We start from the raw sequence: 19651 nt of genomic DNA on the forward strand, positions 1-19651 counted from the left end.
ATACATTGTATCCGATCAATAGACTGTGTATAACAGTCAATGGTGGAATAGATGTTCAGAGCCTGTATTTAAATAAAAGTAGCAATTCCATGATGTAAATGTTCTTCTATATATGCGATCTAAACTATCTTCATGTAAAAATAAGAAAGTAACATCAAATTAATGTTAAAGTACCTATTATGCAGAATGGTTGCTGTCAGTGTTGTATTGAGCTAATTTAAGCTAATTACCTAGTTTTTCTTTACGGTTTGGTGGACTATACAGTCGACGTAACACCTACAAAATGATCAAACAGTATGTAAAGTCATGACCAGAAAAACTACCTCTGCGTGCTGTATGTACTGGCCAGTGACCGTTAGTAACCCTTCCTGAACTCTCGCGATACTACGAGGCGGAAGACATCAGCCGAATCTTCCGTACTAGTCAACTGGAGCCGCTTATGTTGTGCTGCGACCAACGGCAGCTTTGGACGACAGGAGGAGAGCGAACTGTTTGTTTTCATAGTAAACCGGTGAACAAAAAAAGTGCACTTTCTTCAAACGGTTGTTTTTACCTGCCCGGCGGAGAAGTAAGTGTTTTTCATGTTGTGCAATTTACAGTGTTTGCGTGAAGACTTCCAACTGGCGAATCGCATCAGTTCGCCCGGAGGGTCATCGTCAGCGACGACACCCTCTGCTCCGTCAGCGTCGACTGTTTAGAAAATGACCGGAGAGAAGATCCGCTCCCTGCGCAAGGACCACAGGCCGAGCAAGGACGAGGATTTACTGGAGCCGGACGAGGAGGCTGCCACCGGGACGTTCACCGCCTCCAAGACGAACAACAAGAGCAGAGCGAGTAAAATCTTCAGCAATCACAAGTTAATCAAGTCGTCATCCACACAGCAGCAGAACCAACAGTCGCAGATTAATGCTAACACCAACACACTGTCAACATCGGATGTCATCGATGACAATAACAAAAACCCCATTATCAGAACCGGGCAGGACTTTCCGGTGCATGAATGTGTGTTTAAAGGAGATGTTCGACGTCTGTCTTCGCTCATACGGACGCAGAATATTGCCCAGAAAGACGTCCATGGTGAGTCTGACAACTGCTCTATCTCCTAAAGGCAGGATCCCCAAAAAAATCATCATGATCTACCAATTTCAAGGTCCATTGCAGCTTAGTTTTAGTTAGCCAATAGGCCATCAATCTCCAGCAGCACTGGAAGTAGGCGAGGCTTTCCCTACCAAAGCCTGTGCAGCTGATCCCCAATATGAGGAATAGTTTGATTCCACTACCCTAATATAAGATTTCTGTGAATCCAGTGTTTTCAAGTTAACAGAACACAAAAGAATCTATTGAAATTTCCAGATAAGCCCTATGTGGTTAAGTCAATGTATTTGGAGATTCTTTACACGACTTTGGGAGGCTTATAGGACCTCTTCTGTGGGGCAAGGTCTGCTCAGATAATACCACAATTTCCAAAAGAAACCCTCCCTGATCTAGCAAAAGGTTAAGATTGGTCTGTCCAGTTCACGTGTCGAGACAAAAGATGGCGTGCAGTCCTGCTCAGTGTCAGAATAGGAATGTGGTTTCTCCTCATATCAAAGCTCTGACATGGTGTAACCACAGCAAGGTGTCAGACAGGGCACTTGCCTCTGGTGTTGTTTTGGAACTGGATCCTGTATTGTTCAGAGGGTTTTGCCTGTCTTGTTGAGGGTCGGTATGGTTCAGTGGCAGCAGTTTGTGTGTTTACTCACACATTAGTTTTGCTTTCAATGGATACAGGCTGACTGTCACATAACGCCATTAGAATCTGTTAGTTTGTTTACATTTTGATTGACAGTCAGAAGAGTAACAACAAAAATAAAGCTTTATTATTAATTCTATTTGTTAGAATAGAATAGAATAATAGTTAGATTATTCTAATCGTTACAGTGGTTTCTCACTTTGTGCACCAGTAGTTGTATCAAGCCATTCAAATAATATTGGTATACTGTTCCAGGGTTTTCAGTTGTCCAGTGTAATTGGGCTTATTATTGATTAATCAGACAGTTATAAAATCCCAAGACAATTATTTGCAGTTAAGTGTTAAATTACATTAAATTTTCAACAGGGAAATGCATAAAGCCCTCAAAGCCAAAGCTGGAACCATTTACTTTTGGCAGTTCTTGTCTAATGAATGAATAATTTCTCATAAAAAAATGATGACTAGTGTCATCGATTAATTGATTGATAATTTCAACACTAGATTCATACTTTTACATTCCCAGTTTAAACTAATGACAGCAAGGTCTGGATTATCTGATAATAACCAGGATGCAACCGTATGAGATATTGTAATTTATCATACTATTGTAATCCCACAAGGGGAAATTCTTTTACACACACACACACACACACACACACACACACACACACACACACACAGTATAGAGGAGTTGCCACATGCAACGAGCACTGTTAGGGGTCGTGTCTTGCTTTTTTGATCCGAGTGGGACTTGAACCGGCCACCTTTGTGTCCCCAAGCCAAGTCCCTACGGACTGAGCTATTGCCGCGCCTATATTCATGATACGACAGCTAGTTCAGAAAATATGATGATTTAATGGTATTAGGGTTTGCTGTATTACACAATTATTAACTCCGCCAAGGAGGTTGTGTTTTCGCCCATGTCCGTTTGTTGGTTGTTTTGCTTGGTTTGTCAGCAAGATTACACAAAAACTATTGAACGGATTCCCCCCAAACTTGGATGGAGGATGTATCTCTGCACAGAATAGATCCCCTTAACTTTTGGTGCTCATCTGGATAAAGCTAGCAGGTTTAAACAGAGGTTTATGCTCTGAGTGCCATTCTAGTTATAATAATTAGTTACAATGACCCTTAAAGGAATGAAAACAGAATGTTATTATGTTTTGACAAACATGAAACTTGATAAAAACTTGAAATATATACAGTACATTTTAATAATACACTAGAATTCAATACCCTTGATAAGCAAATGTACACGCTACAATAACCTTCAATTTTCATATCATGGTATACCTTGAAACCGGTCTACCACAGCAACCATAACCAGCACACTGATTTTTTGGAAAGGCACATTGCTGATGGGTGTTAAATTGTTTTGTTTTTTAACAAGTTTTAGTAATATAAATGAAACTCAGTTCACCTCCATTGTATTGGTTTGGTGGTAAAAATCTCAGAGACTGATATCTCTAAACTTCAGCAGAAAAACATGAAAATATTTGCATGGTTTGATACAAGCACCGGGGATTCAGGTCGGTGAACGATCCTTTTCAGCACCATTTACAGTGTTTGAGCAGGTAGGAGTTCAGTGTCTTACCCAACGACACTTGAACTGTCAGCCGTGACTGTTGGGTCAAAGACCTACGATATCTTAGCGTACCTATAAAGTTTATTATTACACATTGGGAGGGACTGCTAGCTGCCTGATCTCCAGCTTGTATTTTCACTTACATCAGGGTTTCTGCAGGGTGGGCCCTCTTTACTCTGGGTGCTTGTCCACTGCTCTTCCCCTGCCTGCAGGAGCTGACTGGGCAGTTTGTCTTCCTCTTGAGGGATTTTCCAATGCTTATGAGGCACATTTCACAATGCTGGGAAGAAAACCTGTGCTTCTCCACACCTGACTCAAATGTTATTTTACCAGTCAGTGTTTACTGTTAACAAGCGATGTCCCTGTCAGTTAAATGCAGCTAATTATGGGGGGTTCAGTAGGTTAATAGACTATAATATTGCTTGTCATGGTAGAAGAACACACAATAGGCATGTAGTTAGTATATCATCAGGAGTTAAGTGGATTCTGCCTCCCAATTTAAATATTTAATTCCCCCTGAGTGTGACAGAAGAAGCACAGTGATTGTCACAGCCTCTCACCTCTTACTGTGAATATCAAAGACTGCCGATAAATTCTGCTTTTTTCCCTCCTCCTATAGGAAACACACCGCTGCATCTCGCTGTCATGATGGGGCACAAAGGTGAGTTTAAGGAAGCACATGTCCATGTGGTTCATGGTTGTGTCTCTCTATGTCTCTGTGGCTTTCTAAATGAATGCTCTCTGCGGGTTTGTATGTCTTCTGTTTGTGTTTGCGTTTATTTGTGTGTGTGTTTTTCCGTTTATTTTCCTGTCTTTGTGTGTGTTCATTTGTCTGGCTAAGCACCACCAGACATTTGTCACAGATCACCACACAAATCCCAGACGGCAAGATGCTCATGCATGAATGAAGAGGTTGTGTTTATGGATTTTTGCCGGGTGAAAAAAGTGAATTTAGCAAGGAGACTATTTTCCTCCTTTCTTATGGATGTCTTTTCTTCAGTTTAATACATATGTGAGTTGTGCCAATCAAAAAGTGTACCAAGTTGTGTATTCACATACTAGAATAACATTTTAAAACAAACAAAAACAGTTTGGTGTATATGATGAATATGCCATCATGTATCAAGGCTCTGTACAAACCTTTTACATGATATTGTTTTTAGCCAAATTGCACCAACCAGACTGAAAGCATGTGCATAAAACATTAATGCACTGCCCCCCTGTGAGTCGATGCTTACATTAAATTTCACAGGCAGGCTTCAGAACATGCTACTAAAAAATTAATCCCCTTTTTCTGCAGCACACACTCCCAGTGATCAGCTCAGATAGGGTCACTCGCACTGCACATTCCCATTTGTTTAGTCTCTGTCATTTGAGCATGGGTTTCAATTGATTTCACATTTGCTAAGTTCAATTCCTGTCGCTGGCGTGAAAGCCCTGCCACTGACTATTGGTAGTGAAGTGCTGGAGTGAGGTGGTGGATAAGACACTATGGAACTGATTGTGCTAATGAGGTTGCCTATCTCTTGCCTTAGCTGCCAGCCTGTCCTCCAGGGATGCTCTGGCCAGACAGGCTAAAGGCATTAGATCATAGAGTAGTCTGGGTGTGGCTGCTGGTCTGATGGGATGGATAGGACAAGGCTTTCTTTGTGTATGGCTGAGTGTGTGTGTTTATGATTGGCCTGACTAGTAATGTGAGTAATGCTCATCTGTAGTTCCTTAAATTTGAGATTTTGTTATTGTACAGGTGAAAAAATACATTGTAGAAGAAGAAGAGAGACTATATTTTCACTAACAGTCAAATTGGAGCATGATACAGTACTGATTTGTGATTCTGCCATTGTTAACTAATGAAATAGTGAGAAGGAGCATTGTTTTTATATGTATATGCACATGAATACAGATGCAAGGCTAAATTAACATTTGTCCAGAAACAAAACACTAACTATCTAATTTACACCAACTAGGAACAGCACATCAAGGCATAATACTTTGTCCACACTTATTTTTCCCGTAATGGAAAAATGCATTATGCTGTTTCTGCCGCTATTATGCAGACTCTTTTTCTTTCAGAGTTGCCAAAAGTTTTCAGGGGAAATGTTAACAGCTGCCACAACAAAAAAACATTTGAATCATTGATTAGTCTGCCAGTTATTTTTTTCAGTTATTCTTGGATTATAAAATGTGTTCTATACTGACAGATACCTATTATACTTTCTCAAAGCCCAAGCTCACATCTTCAAATGTTGTTGTTTTGTCTGACCAGCATTCCACAGCCCAAATCCATACAGCTTAAAATGAAATAAAACAAGCAAAAACAGCATGGTTTTGGAGAAACACGGTTTAGTTATCAAAGTGCAGCCACACAATATGGTTGTGATTATTTGACAGATATTATAATGACAATATGATTCAGGATTACGGGGAATAATCTTTTTTTTGCATCACAGTATTCATCCTCACTGAAAAAATTATTACAATTATGATGATGTGACATTTGTTGGGCAAAACGTGTGTTTTCTTCCAAAAGAAGACCAAGATTTGTAGGTCAGGGCATCACTAGTTCTTCATCATAATGCTGTTTTGACACAAATTGCCTTAATCTGAAAATCCGAGTTTCTGTGATTTGGATATTACACTTGGCCATATTGCGATTTTGATTATATTTCAATTAATTATAACTTTCTGTCAATCACCTCGTTAATGCATCAACCAATTGTTTCAGCTATAAAACAGAGGAAAAGTAAAAAGGTGATAAAAAGTTAATAAACCCAATGTGTAAATGTTATAAATCCTGGACACATTCTCTTGAAATGAAACTCTCTGGATATTGAAACTAGAAGTACAGTAAATACTGTATTCACACCCAGTTTCAGATGAAGACAGTTTTCTCCTGAAGCCCGTTTCGTCAAAGGACAGAAAAGGTTTTCCTTTTTTGCCAGTGGTTGTGTTATCTGTTCCCATGGCCACAAATATAAAATCATATTTCAGAGACAGAAGATGACAAACAAGTGGGCGTTTAGAGCCAATATGCCAGTCTGGCAAGGTCAGTCTTCCTCTGAAATGGCACATCAGGCAACTTTGATCTGATTGTCTCCAAAGGAAAAAAAAGTAGTAAGTTAGAGTCCCACTATGTATATTAACAACCTAGCAAACCAGATGACGTGAAAGAGCATCCGTTTTGCGTCAGAGACTGTGACAATGTGTTTCTTTAACTCCTGTTTGATTTGGTGTGCTGAGTATACGATCTATGGCGAGGAAGTGAGCAAAAAAGCCATTTTATAGATGTACTCAGCCGCGATCAGACTGGGCGCTGATGGTGGGGGTTTTAACAGCCCACAGAGCCTCTTAACAAGTACCCCATCTGTAGCCAGTGCACGTAGTGAAGCATTAGATTAGCACTTTATTTTCTCCATCCTGCTCTGCCTCCCTCATTCCTCTGTTAGAGTTGTGACTCGGGCAGGACCTCCATACAGCTGCTGCACATGCAATCAACCCAGAGACCCAAAAGGGAGACGTCCTTTTATCAGTACATTCATGACTGCGTATTGGATTGAATTGGACGGCACACGAAGGCTAATGAGTTATAGGCTAGATGCTAATGTATCCAGACAGCTCTTTTTGATTTTATTCAAATTAATGACCCGCAGTTTTTTGATTTATTCTTTCCCAGCTTCCTGCAAGGAACTCAGAAAGAAATGTATCATTTTTATATTTACCAAATTTGTATTACATTATATTATAACTGAATTGTGTGATTATAGACCTGAAACAATTAGCCAGTTAGTAAATCAACCAATCCGCAGAAAACGGCTTTTTGAAAAAGTTTAGTTTTGGGGAATTTTATGTTTTTTTGTTATCTGGCAGTGGAGAGTTGACAGGAAATAAAGCGACTGTAAATAAGGTTTGAGCTTCTGGTTCTGAAAAGTGAAGCCAGTGAGAAGTGCCTTAAACCTGCATTATTATAATAGCAAGCAGGGGACGACTCCACTAGTTTAAAAATAATGTGTGGTTGTATATATACCAAACATCCTCTGGTTCCAGCTTCAAATTCTTCCTTGCTTTCTTTAACATTCATTATTAATCAGTTGTATAAAAATATGAAACTGAAAATTGAAGACAGATCTTGAACACATATTTTAAAGCATATAAAACAGATAGTATAGAAGGTCAGACAAGATGGTAACTCAAACGGCCATCAGTTAATCCAGTCAACTCCGTGTACCTGAAAGCCTGAAAGCCAACCTGCAAGTTTGCCGCTGAGAACACATGGTAAATGGTCTTGCATTTCTATAGCGCTTTTCCAGTCTACTGACAGCTCAAAGCGCTTTACAATACTTGGCACATTCACCCATTCACACACTGATGCCGGAGGCTGCCATGCAAGGCACCAACTGCTCATCAGGAGCAATTTGGGGTTCAGTATCTTGCCCAAGGACACTTCCACATGTAACTGAGGGGAGCCGGGACTCGAACCAGTGACCTTCCGATTACTAGACGACCCGCTCTACCTCCTGAGCTACAGTCGCCATGGCTCTTCTCTCTATGATTAATGTATATCCGCTAAATGCTGTCATTATTATTACACAATCATTGGATTAAGCGGGGTGATGTATGGGTCAGAGACCTACGGGAATGCAAGGCTTACGTCAGAAAGCGAGCCGCCTGTGTCTTCTCGTCATCAACCTCTGTGATCAGCTGCTCAGTCGAGGCACACATCGGACTAATGCATAAACACAGAGGCTGGCCTTTTTGTGCGCTGATGTAAAGCTCTTTGTGAGGCACTCTGCAGTTACATCCTTCCTCTCTGGTGCCAGCACAGCTTCTTTATTTAATTAAAACATGCAATATGACCAATATTAGTCAATATTTCTGAAGCGGTCAGCAGTTGGACAACATTCAGCACTTGACATGCGGATCACGTCACGCAAAAAAATTTGATAAGAAAGCAAATTCAGACTAGTCATGAGCCCCGTCTTTGATCCTCAGCTGCTCCCCCGGTGTGAGCACAATGACTTCCCGTCGGCATTTCTTTCTTCATTTTTATTTTCTCTGCCATGCTTCGCTTCCACCTTTAAAGAAAGCTGTACATGGTGTTGCTTATAATTGCTTTTGTGAAGAATATAGCCTAAATGCTTTGGGTGCTGTCACAACAGACCTTTTTATTCCTCCTGCCACTATTCTCTTGGGGTGGCCACATTTCTCTTTGTTGTGTGGATAATATGTTTAATTAGGAAGAGTTTCAGAATGTGTTCCTCTGTGTCATAAAGAATGTATGAGACCCTGGCCTCTTTCTCATTAATAAAACATAGTGAGTACGTAGATCAGAGGGGTGATGTGGTATATTAAACTATGGGACAATGCTGCTATGTGTTACTTCTGCTTCTAGGCACCAGGTTTGCTCTGTGACTCTGCCCACTTGAGGCAGGTTTTTTAATAGCTTTCATACTGATGTTTAACAGAGAAACAAGTCTGAACATGAAGGCAGTAACCGGTTTGCTTTTGTTCAAATGACTAATTGCGTTGACTCAAAGGATTGCAATGGAAGAGGTCTTACCGAGAGCTTCTATGAAGCTTTTACCAGCCTAAATGAACGTTGAAAAAACTGTAATAAAGTTTCTGTCCCATCAAGTGAAAGCCCTGCAAAACCACTCAGCAGCAGCCCGTTAGCGGTCAGCCTCTGCTTTGCATTCGAGTGGTTTGTTGCTCGCAGGATTGTGACCACTCCGGCCCGGCGCTGGGACAGAGCTGCACAGACGCCAACATCATAATGAATGATGTCACGACCAAACTGACAGCTGAGCTGGAACAACAGGCTTCATTTTTTGGCGAGCTGTAGTTTGTTGACAGGCTGCCCGGAGAGTGAAGGGATTTTGTGCTGCACTTACTGCTGATCTGGCCATAGAAAGGGGATGAGGCTCTTTGGCTTTTTTCCCATTGTTGGAATACAAGCAGAACACGGAGGGTGAAACCGTGCAGTTATCAGAGGATGTCTATATGCAAAGTTTGACATTTTCTTCCTGTGAATCCTCATTTTATAGCAGTATGGACTAAAGTACGATGCTGCTGAGTCTTGTGTAACTGCAGGCCCCATATGTCTCTTTGGTTAATGGGTCAACTGTCATCTCAATCCTACACACAATCTGTCCCTCTATAAAAACCAGGATTATCTTTACACGTTGAGTTGAAGCTACAGCAAACATCTTTAGTTTGAATCACACGTTTATAGCGGTCAGTGAACATTTGTATCAGATTTACTGCAAAGTTGTCAGATAGGTTTGTCATAAAAGTGTTATCAAATTAAACGGAAGCAACATGCAGCACCATTTGTGCAGGAGAAGAAAAACAAAATAAAGCTAGTTAAAGTGTCCACAGTGTTGGCGTGGAGTAAAAATGTGTTTATTGGGCTTTTATTTGTCTGACTTATTTCCTCTATGTCGTAATATTTCGTCCAGCGGCGCGGATGTGTGGCATCAAAACATCAGGAAGACACACGAGAAGGAGCTTATTCACCCTTTACCGTTTGTCCTTTAATAAAGGTCATTTTTGCCAAATAGCACATCGCATCTTCTGTCCATCTGTTCCTCTGTGTATATTTTTGTCACTCTTGTTAGTAGAAAACAAATTCCTTCTTTCTTCTCTGCCTTTTGTTTTTGATGATTCCATTCAGAGTCTTGTTTTGCTCTGGTCAAAAGTAATGGGGCTGCGTTTGACATTTAATCACCTGTCTTTTTCTGCTTGTATTAAACGTACATCCTTTTTAAACAGAAAGCAGCAGTCAAGATTTTAATGTGGACAGAGAAAAAGGGCACTTTAGATGTTGCTTCGCTGTTTATTTATTCATTTGTTGCAGAGGCACATTTTACAGACTTTCTGATCAAAAAGTTGACTGCATAAGTCCAGATGAGCCTGCGTGCAGCGCTCTATCCCTGGGCAAACCTGTGCTTATTCCAAAAAAAATCTAGACTGGAGACTTAAAACAAACAGACCTTTGTGATGGGAGCACCTACTGTTCCTGTTGAGTTTGAATGATACATAATTATGTAAAGCTGTTCCCCTTTCCTCTCTTGGGCTGTGTCTTTTGTGTGCATATATGTTGTTTTGTACCTTGTTTGATGATATAAGTTAAACTTATCATGAGGGATGGAATAAATTATTATATTGTGAATTGTTATAAACACTCACAATAAGTTGATCGTGGTGAATCTTTTATTTGTGAGGGATGACCTTATGATTTACGATTTACTTATTTGATTCTTTGATTGATCGATCATCAACGAAATGTAGGGTTGAAGTTATTCCATTATGTTCAAATATAATTTTAGTTATTTTGATGACCATTGGGATACTATTGTGAATCACATTTATACTGGACAGGATAATTCTGACGTGAAGAAACTAGGTGTGTATACAGAGTATGAAAAATGAAAATCACCAGTGACCAACATCATATAAATGGTGCAAAGAAATAAATACTGAATGAATAGACATACATGGAGTGAAATTAAATAAAGTTGTTCCGTCTTCCTTTCCTTCTTACAGAGTGTGCCCACCTGCTGCTGGCCCACAATGCACCAGTGAAGGTGAAGAACGCTCAGGGATGGAGCCCCCTCGCTGAAGCCATCAGCTACGGAGACAGACAAATGAGTGAGTATCTTTGACTGATTTAAACGGACGTTTGAAGCTCCACCACCACTGCTACATACAGAGACGATGTGGGTCAGTCAGGTTATTTACCGGGTCTTCCCGTGTGAAAATGGAGACGGAGGAGAGAGAAGGTGCGTGCAACAGATGCAAATCAACAGTTGCCTCTGCACATTCTTCCACGCTGCTGCCTCCGAGTGAGGTCACGACACCAGCCTGCCCCCTTTGTCCCTCAGAGAGAGGGGACATTCCTCAAGGCCCTCTGGCCTTTGTGCTGCAATGAAAGGCAATTCATTAGATGTCTCTCTCTCTCTCTCCTCATAGGATGATTGTGACCAAGCCCCTGCCTCGCCCATTTTCTGCCCACATTTCACTGTCAAAGTTTGATTTAAACTCTTTTTAATGCATTTTAAGAATTATATTTTTACAGCAAATTTAAATCTACCACTATAACTAGTACAAAAACATTACTGACATGTAAGTGAAACCATGTATAGGTACTGGGTGCACCTTCACACCTTTGCAGTTTATTTTATCACTCATGAATATTGAAATTTTGGTAATGAGCATTTCCCTGAATGTACTTTTGACCTTTGTAACGCTGTTTTTGATATCTCAAACTCTATTTTTACTCGAGAGGTGCATTTTGTTCACAATCTATTAAAAGCTCCTGATGTGTTGGTGATGGTAACAGGAACACTTGAGGTTTGGCTCTGTGTGGTGGGGCAGTGGCGAGATACTACAGAAGAATGTCAAAAACTGAATCACATCACTTTAATACTGCTAGAAAACCACACCCAGGCTAAGATAGGGCCAGTGTTGTTAACTGACATTGACATAACACAGGTATGTGGGGTTTTAAAAAAAAGACAAAAGGACAAAAAGTGATTCTTCCAGGGTTTTCTAAGACATTTGCAACCCAGAATCTGTGAAAATAACAGGCAGAACTGTAACATTTTTCTCAAACAACATGTGAAGACCCTCAGAATGAAGGAGGTAGGAGTTATTAGCGCAGCCACTTGGCACCAGCACTCAGCAATCATACAGGGAAGCAGCTTAGAGTGTCTCCATTGACTGCATCCTCTAATTAACTCCCTAACGCCCCTCACCGTACCAGGTTTACAAGTGTGTCTATTGACTGAAGCTTCTTATGAACTCTGCAACACCATTTTTCTTCTTCCTTCTTTTTACTCTATTGGAAAAACTTGCTGTTTTGCAGTCTCTATTCACCACTGCACTTACATGTTGAGTGCAGCAAGTGGTGAGTGTGTGAATGTTGTCTGAAGACAGAAAAAACCTGACTGACGTGCAGAAGATGAGGCAGGTGGAGGGAACGCTGTTGTGCCGTAAAAGTAATTCACAGCTCTTGATAAACAAAAAACAGAATTAATCTAAAGGTTTTCTTTGAAGTAAAACGTTAAAGTGTAAGCATTGAAGTTTATTGTTACCCTACATTGTTTAAGCACAGTGCTGACTGTCAGCCAAATGTTCTCTTTTCAAAAAGCAGAAGTCATTCTCTTCATTGTCAAAGCAGCTTTGGTTCTGGATGCTGTGAGGCACAGGTGCACCAGGTGAGGAACCAAACTAAGAGGGATTTAAAGGCCTACAGGGCTCCAGAGTGTGACCGTTTTGGTCACACAGGCACCAAAAAACTCTGTCGTGTGCGACTGAACACTTTCATTGATCATACTGGTGCGGCTGAAATTTAGTAGATCTGAAGCAGAAAAAATGCAGCCTAGTACAGTTATTATTAAATATTAGCCTATTTGATATATTTTCTGCAGTTTATTTTCTCAGCCTATTGCAAGACTTTGTGTATATCTAGCACATTTTCAGTGCATGTGTTAGTCCACGCCATGTACTACTCCACATTCATTGCATGCGAACTAAAGAAATTTTAAGACATGACATCCTTTAAACATAGTTTTTTTATTTTCTAATTTTAGTGGCAAGAAAAATGGTACACTGCTGTACCACCTGTCCGTGGTCCTCAGATGCCTAATCTGCAGTGTTTCCTCTGGTAAAGTTTCGCCATGGCGGCAATTGGGGGGAGACAAAAAGTCATTCAAGGGGTCGCTTTCTTGTTGCGTTTGCTGTGATTTAAATTAAGAAAAACTGCACCATGGTTTACAATCATTGACATAATGTATTAAATGGTATTGTATTATTGGGTGCACCTAAATGATGTACTGGTGCACCTAAATGCAAAATCTACGTTCACCAGTGTTAAAGCTCTGGAGCCCTGCTGTCTGTGACGTTGTTCTGCAAAGGGGCAAATTCACCAGAACTATTTTTGCTTTTCCTGGATCCGGGCCAGAGGAGTTTGTGGGCCAGAGCTAAGTGGCCAAGCCGGAATCAGCCTGCTGATTCAGGAGATCGCTAGACAGGTAGAGGCTCGACCTGCTGGCAGACAGGTACAGTAGGTCAGTCTGCTGATTAGCTGGCAAGGGTGGACTGCACCTTCTGTTGCGCTGAAGTAAAACTCCATTGTTGTTTAACCCTCTTTGTGCTCTTTCATGTCGCTCCAAAGTACAGCCTCTGTTCCAACAGCTGAGTCTGCACACTGTAAAACAGACACATTTGGCCTTCAGTACAAAAAAGTTTACCTGGCTGCCATGGTGACAGTAAAGGAGAGAGGTGCTGAGGGAAACTGTGACTGTTTTTCCTATTCAGGGCAGTAAACGTTGAGTCCCTTTACAGGCTCAGCCTCGCAGAGCCCTGCCCAGCAGTTATTCAGTACAAGCTGAGTCAGCGTCAGTCAGGAGTCTGTGAGGGAAGTACAGACTGAGGAGCTTTGATTGTTTGAATTACAGTAGGGCAAATGTCCTCGCCCGGAAAGTGCTGAAAACAACACAACAAATACATTTTGATCCAGTTATAGAGGTCTGCAGATTTCCATAGGAACTGTCAGATGAACCATTTCTTGAATGAGATTAAATTCAAGAAAAAATCCAAACTCTGCACTTCTGCCGAGTTATTTTTAGCCAACATTGATTGATGTCACCTGATTTTTCTCACTTCTGGCTTTCCATTTGAACAAAGAGGCAAAATGTGGCTCAGAAATAGATGTTGTCATGTGTTTTGTTCAATAAGAGCTATTTCTGTCCACAGTTGCTTTCCACTCACACAGCTGTAATGTTGGCTTAAGGAGCTTGTTTCAAGGCTGCCACATTCGCTTTGGTGTTTATTAGATGGGAAACGGCTCACTTGCTGTTATTGTTTTAATGCTTTTTTCCCAATTAAAAGGCACATTGGACCATAGATTTAATTTGATGAAATTTTGGTCTTGACATTTTTATTATTCTGTGTATTGCATGTTTATCAAACATGTTAAAAACTCTGGTTTTGTAAGGTATCAAAAGCAAAGCTTTTCTTTTCTTTTTAAGGCTGTGGTCTGTAGTTAAAGCAATTGTCACTTTAAGATCAGAGGAAAGTGTGGCAGTGATACCATTTTCTAAATTCAATTTTCTTATTTATTTTCCCGGAAGAGCAGTGCGGTTAGGCCAGGTAGGATGTTACTCCGTAGGAAATCATCACCACCACTGGCCAAGGTTTGATTTTCACCATTTCCAGCCAATTAAGCCAAATTGGTAAGAAAATAGACAATATTTTAAAGGTGTATTATATTGTAAAACACTTTTGCTGGAGCCTAGCCTGTACTGGAGTCCTCTACATTTATAGTATTTGACCTCCTTTAGTCTAATACTTCATAGGTTTCGTAGCAAAGTGAAATCAGATTTCCTTTCTGTTTAAAACCTACTTAAACAATTGAAAAAATAAACAAAATATCAATTACACTAACAAACCATATCAACAAATAATATATATAATAATATTTATGATAATAAAATATTAAAACAAAACAATAAAATGTCTGAACAAGCCAGATCCTTCAGGTTAACATTTAGCTTATTTCTTTCCCTCCCCCACTACATTTATTCATACTTTATTGCAAAGCTGTTGTGATCACAGTTTCCTCCGTCTGTTATCCTCAGTCTGTGTGGCCGTTTTGAGCCTTTTTAGATGTCTTGTAAAATTAATTGACTACGCCTCAGTAAGTTGAAATATTTGAAACTATATTCAGATCAACTGCTGCTGCCTGCCTCCTCAGCTCTATTCCACTCTGCAGCGTACCTGTGTCAATACTGACTGTTCTCAGACTCCTGGAGACCTGCCAGCAGCGCTCGTCCAGTTAGATCCAAGGCCTAATTGTTAAATTGTAGCACTTTGTGGTGATGTGAATGCAAACTTGACTCTGTCTCTTTTCATTAATGCGCAGAGGTGAAATTACTTAGATCACTCACCTAATTAATGCCAGGAAAGTGCCCTAATCGGTATCTGGGTGAATTAGCGCCAGCACGGAGAGTCAGTTTGGGTTAGCGTTAAAGCGGTCAGCCTGTGTTGGCTGGGTGGTCTGTGTGGGCAGATGGTGAGTTTGTAGTTCTTTCCTCGTCCTGCTGAGAGGCAGCGAGGATCAGGAGGAGCCCCATCCAGAGCTTGTCCACACTCATTAGGCAGCCGGGCCACAGAGACGCCCTCGTCCTGGTCTTGTGTCTGTACTACTTGTTTACTGTTGAGCCCTCCTAAATGCCATTAAGACAATATGATGACAACATGTGTGTTGATGTGTGTTTAGTTATGCTAACGATAATGTCATATGTCCATAGTCCTGTTAAAATGTAGGGCAGTCAACTGTTATTAATGTTTCCATTAGTTCTTAAGTGGCACAATCATGTTGTCATCTACTCCCCTCCTGGCTTCATCCAAACACCACAGTTATGTCAGTGAGCAGCTGATGCTCCAGCTCCTCTTGAAAACAGCAAATGGATGCTCGCTAGTCGGGCGTGGATCCTTTTTCCTGAAGCCTGCTTTCTTTTCGCATAAACGAGCAAGTCTCTTGCAGTCAACAGGCTAAAGAGCTGTGAATGCTCCTTAATCTGACCCGTCATGCTTAAAAGTCTCCTGTGAGTGCGTCTCTCCCCCAGGTCATTAAGGAGGTTAAAGGCGCAGCTCATTAGCAGGCAGCTCCATATCTGCCAGGCTCGGCCCCTTTGAACTTCCTGGAACGTTTTGATCCCTGCAGGCGGTGCGCAGGGATCGGCGCAGTGCTGTTGACAGTGTCCCATCTGGCTCCAGGAAGTCAGGATACTGTATCTCTGAAACAAAAGTCATCGTTACTGTAAACTATGTGATCTTTGCCCTCGGCGTGTCTCATTTTTGATTGGATTTGCATAGTGAGTCTGTTTCTAAGGCAGCGGTGGTGACTAACGGTACATTCATACCGGCAGTACTGCCGTACCAGCCTTTTACAACTTAAACCTCACAGTGACACGGGATTATCTTTTGTCATGTTGTAGGGGAAGAGTCTGAACAATCACATTGCTTTCACTTTTACAATCACTTTTGGCACCTTGAGTATTTGTTTTTGTCTGACATGAATAGTTTTAGATTATTTTCATTGTCGAGTAATCTATTGATAAGTTCCCTATTAAATGTCAGAAAATTGTGAAAAATGTCGATCAGTGTTTCCCAAAGCTCATATGACGTCCTTAATGCCTTTTATTGTCCATAACCCAAACATTTTCAGGTTACTGTCAAAGAGGGGTAAAGAAACCATAAGATATTCACATTTAAGAAGCTTTAGTAAGAATTTTGACTTGTGTTTTTCTTAAATTATTATAAAAATAGTTGGCCTTTAATTTGATAGTTGACAACTAATAGATTGATCGTTGCAGCTCTGCCTCTGTTAGTTTCAGTCACATTTTGGCTTTTCAGGTGGATGAAGGGGCTTTACTCAGGAGGCAGACGCTCTCTAAAAAGCTCCAGATGGAAGAGAGTAGCTGAGAAAAGTTCAATGATTCCAAAAGGCCCCTTCAAAAAATGTATTTTTCCTCGGCCAACTAATCATGATTAGGGAGAATCTTGCTTTGCTGCCATGTAGAGAAGGTTTGCCAAAACAAGACCAACATGGTGGAGAAAATTAGTTTTTGGTTAAGTGAATAATTTTTTTCTTCTTGGAGCAAGTTTAATGGTGGGATCAGATTCAGCAAAGCAAGAGGTTATTTGGGAAAAATTCACAGCCATTATGGGCACGAGACATTCCTCTAATAAAGTTGAAGATTTTTATGAGAGGAAAAAGTGACCTTATTACTGATGCTTTTGGTCCGACTGATGCTTCACTTCATCTCTCGTTCTCTTTTTGTTCTTCTGTGCGTTTCAGTCACGGCGCTGCTGAGAAAGCTGAAGCAACAGTCCAGAGAGAGTGTGGAGGACAAGAGGCCCAAGCTGCTGAAAGCCCTGAAAGAAGTGAGCAGTCACCTCTCTGATAGTGATGCACCTGATTTCTTGATGCTCTTTCTCTTCTCTGCTCATCAGATCTTCTTACTTCTTAGTTTGTGTTTCTCGATTCCCCATCTCTTCAATCAATCCGATTTTAATTATAATGCACCTTTCAAACAAATCAAAATGCAATCCAAAGTGCTGTACCAGTGTCCTCCTCTCTCCAATTGTTGCATGCAGCAGAGCACATAAACACAAAATGTGTTCTGCAACTAACAATGTTTTAAATTATTGATTAATCTTCCAATTATGTTCACGATTAACTGAGGAAAACATAATGCTTCCGGCCACAGCTGTTGCCTGTGCAGAGGCATTATGTTTTCGGGTTTTCCGTCCGTCCGTTCCAGTTCTCTGAACGCGATATCTCCAGAATACCTTGAGGGAATTTCTTCAAATTTGATACACTTGGACTCGAGAATAAACTGATTAGATTTTGATGGTCAAGGTCACTGTGATCTCACAAAACACATTTTTGGCCATAACTCAAAGTGTGAATCAATACTAAACAACTGATTGTTGCAGCTCTATCACAAATACACAAACATCCCTTCCAGTTATCAGGGAAGTTTGTCATTCACAAATAACTGTCATCGCAACATAAGCAATGCCTGGAGGGACACACACAAACACACGCACAGACACGCATTATCAGCTAGTCAGTCGAAGACCTTTTGTGTAAGGCTAAATTAAACGTCGTGTTTAAACGTGTTTTTGTGGCTGCCTGGTCTGACATCACATGCGTACGCACACACATACGCTGTAAACATTTAACTGCTAACAGACATGCTGTTCAGAGCCGTAATTATCCTTCAGGGTTTGTTGTGGCCGTCTGTCTGACATGATGTCACACATACACACTTTAAACATTCAGACACTTACAGACAAATATATAGAATAACTGAACGAGGAGCCTTTCTGTATTGTTGAACATGAAGTTATGGAGGCCAAACTTATGGGCGTCATCGTCTGACTATTTTAGCTTCCAGGTCAGCTTTGAAGCAGCGCCGCCCCCACAAGAGAGCAAGTGAGCAGATGTACCAATACAAGACCAAAAGAGGCCAACTATGCAAAACCCTGCGTTTCAACTTCATTTAAAAAGGTTGCCGCAGTATAGGCTAGATTTTGCATAATTGATGTCTGTACAAGTTGTTTGACACTCAACCCAGCCTGCATTTGACGTGACAGGATGTGATCCCTTCCTGGATGATGTGGCAGAGAGGAGATTTTTCTGCATCATCATCTCTCAGATTATATAGCTCTGGGAAATGATGACCTCCTCCCAGCTTGACATCATCGCTAAATGCCAGATTGAGACCACCAGCGGTGATGAGATCAGATTGAGTGCCTCAAAGGACAATTAAGCTGTATCGAGTTGTGTCAGGCGTGATTTGTTCTTGATGGACATAAAGGCTCATGTTTACTCTTGTCTGTGTAACTGGAAGGCATTGGTTCAGCATTTTGATTTCTATTCTGCAAAGATGTCTTGTTTATTGTTTGTAAAACTGGTTTCTCATATTCACTGTTTTTGTTGCACACACAAGTGAAAGCCAGAAACAAATATTCAGCCTTTTGTATCATAAATAGCCATGTATTTCCATCTCTTCCGTTCATGTAGTTTTACTTGTGATTGAGATTTCTTTGTCTTCTTTTGCAGCTTGGAGACTTTTACTTGGAGCTTCACTGGGACTTCCAAAGTTGGGGTGAGTCAAGCTACACCTTCCCCTATATTACAATAGTGAGGTTGACAGGAAACATCATCGTTCACAGACATCATCCACTCTGAAATTTAACCCTGTGTTACAGAAAATGTGATTAAATCTGTCAGTGTTAGTGTTTATCTGTGCTTTATCTGTGCTATAATGGACTTTGACTGTTGATGTGGCTACAGGCTGAAACTAACTCCTCCTGCTGGACATGAACTGACACACCATCCTCTAACGTCAGTGTCCCTCCCTGTATGACTATGTCAGGAATATCTGCTGATACAAGAGACAGTATATGTCCTACTGTTGCACTGAATTCATACATATTTTCACTTTGTAAACTGTTTCAGAATACAGATTACAGATGAAATCTTCTGTATGACAGTAGTAAATGTTTCAACTGCTGAAGCAGCTTTTGCTTAGTCTGCACAAGTCTGCCCCCAGAGTGTGTGAGCCAGGGCTGATTCTGTGTACTCACTGTATCTTTGTGAATTATTGACATGGTGGGAAAGATTATGTAATGGATGCATGATAGTTACCGAATGTAAACTGGTTGCATAACAGTGTGTGTGCAAATTGTAATTGTAATTGTATAAGTGAATACTTTGATGCAGCGACAGCCAGCCAAAAGCTAAATCTGTTTGTAGT

General features: G+C 40.8%; 1 protein-coding gene across 2 annotated transcripts in view; it reads left to right on the plus strand.

The window, feature by feature from the left end:
• The first annotated feature begins 404 nt into the window (after window positions 1-404).
• The window catches only part of LOC311259048 (ankyrin repeat domain-containing protein 13C), a 29539-nt gene continuing 10292 nt past the window's right edge, over window positions 405-19651 (plus strand). Inside the window, exons 1-6 of one of the 2 annotated variants that reach the window (XM_084355876.1) lie at window positions 421-511; window positions 600-1077; window positions 3937-3978; window positions 10860-10964; window positions 17182-17267; window positions 18955-19000. In XM_084355876.1, coding sequence (XP_084212002.1) covers window positions 702-1077; window positions 3937-3978; window positions 10860-10964; window positions 17182-17267; window positions 18955-19000 — 655 coding nt within the window. In that variant the 5' untranslated portion in view covers window positions 421-511; window positions 600-701. Of the gene's footprint in view, window positions 1078-3936; window positions 3979-10859; window positions 10965-17181; window positions 17268-18954; window positions 19001-19651 lie in introns of both variants that reach the window. The other variant, XM_084355875.1, reaches the window with a different exon arrangement.

Source organism: Pagrus pagrus (assembly GCF_965226575.1).
Source record: "Pagrus pagrus genome assembly, chromosome: 6".
NCBI classification, from domain to species: Eukaryota; Metazoa; Chordata; class Actinopteri; order Spariformes; family Sparidae; genus Pagrus; species Pagrus pagrus.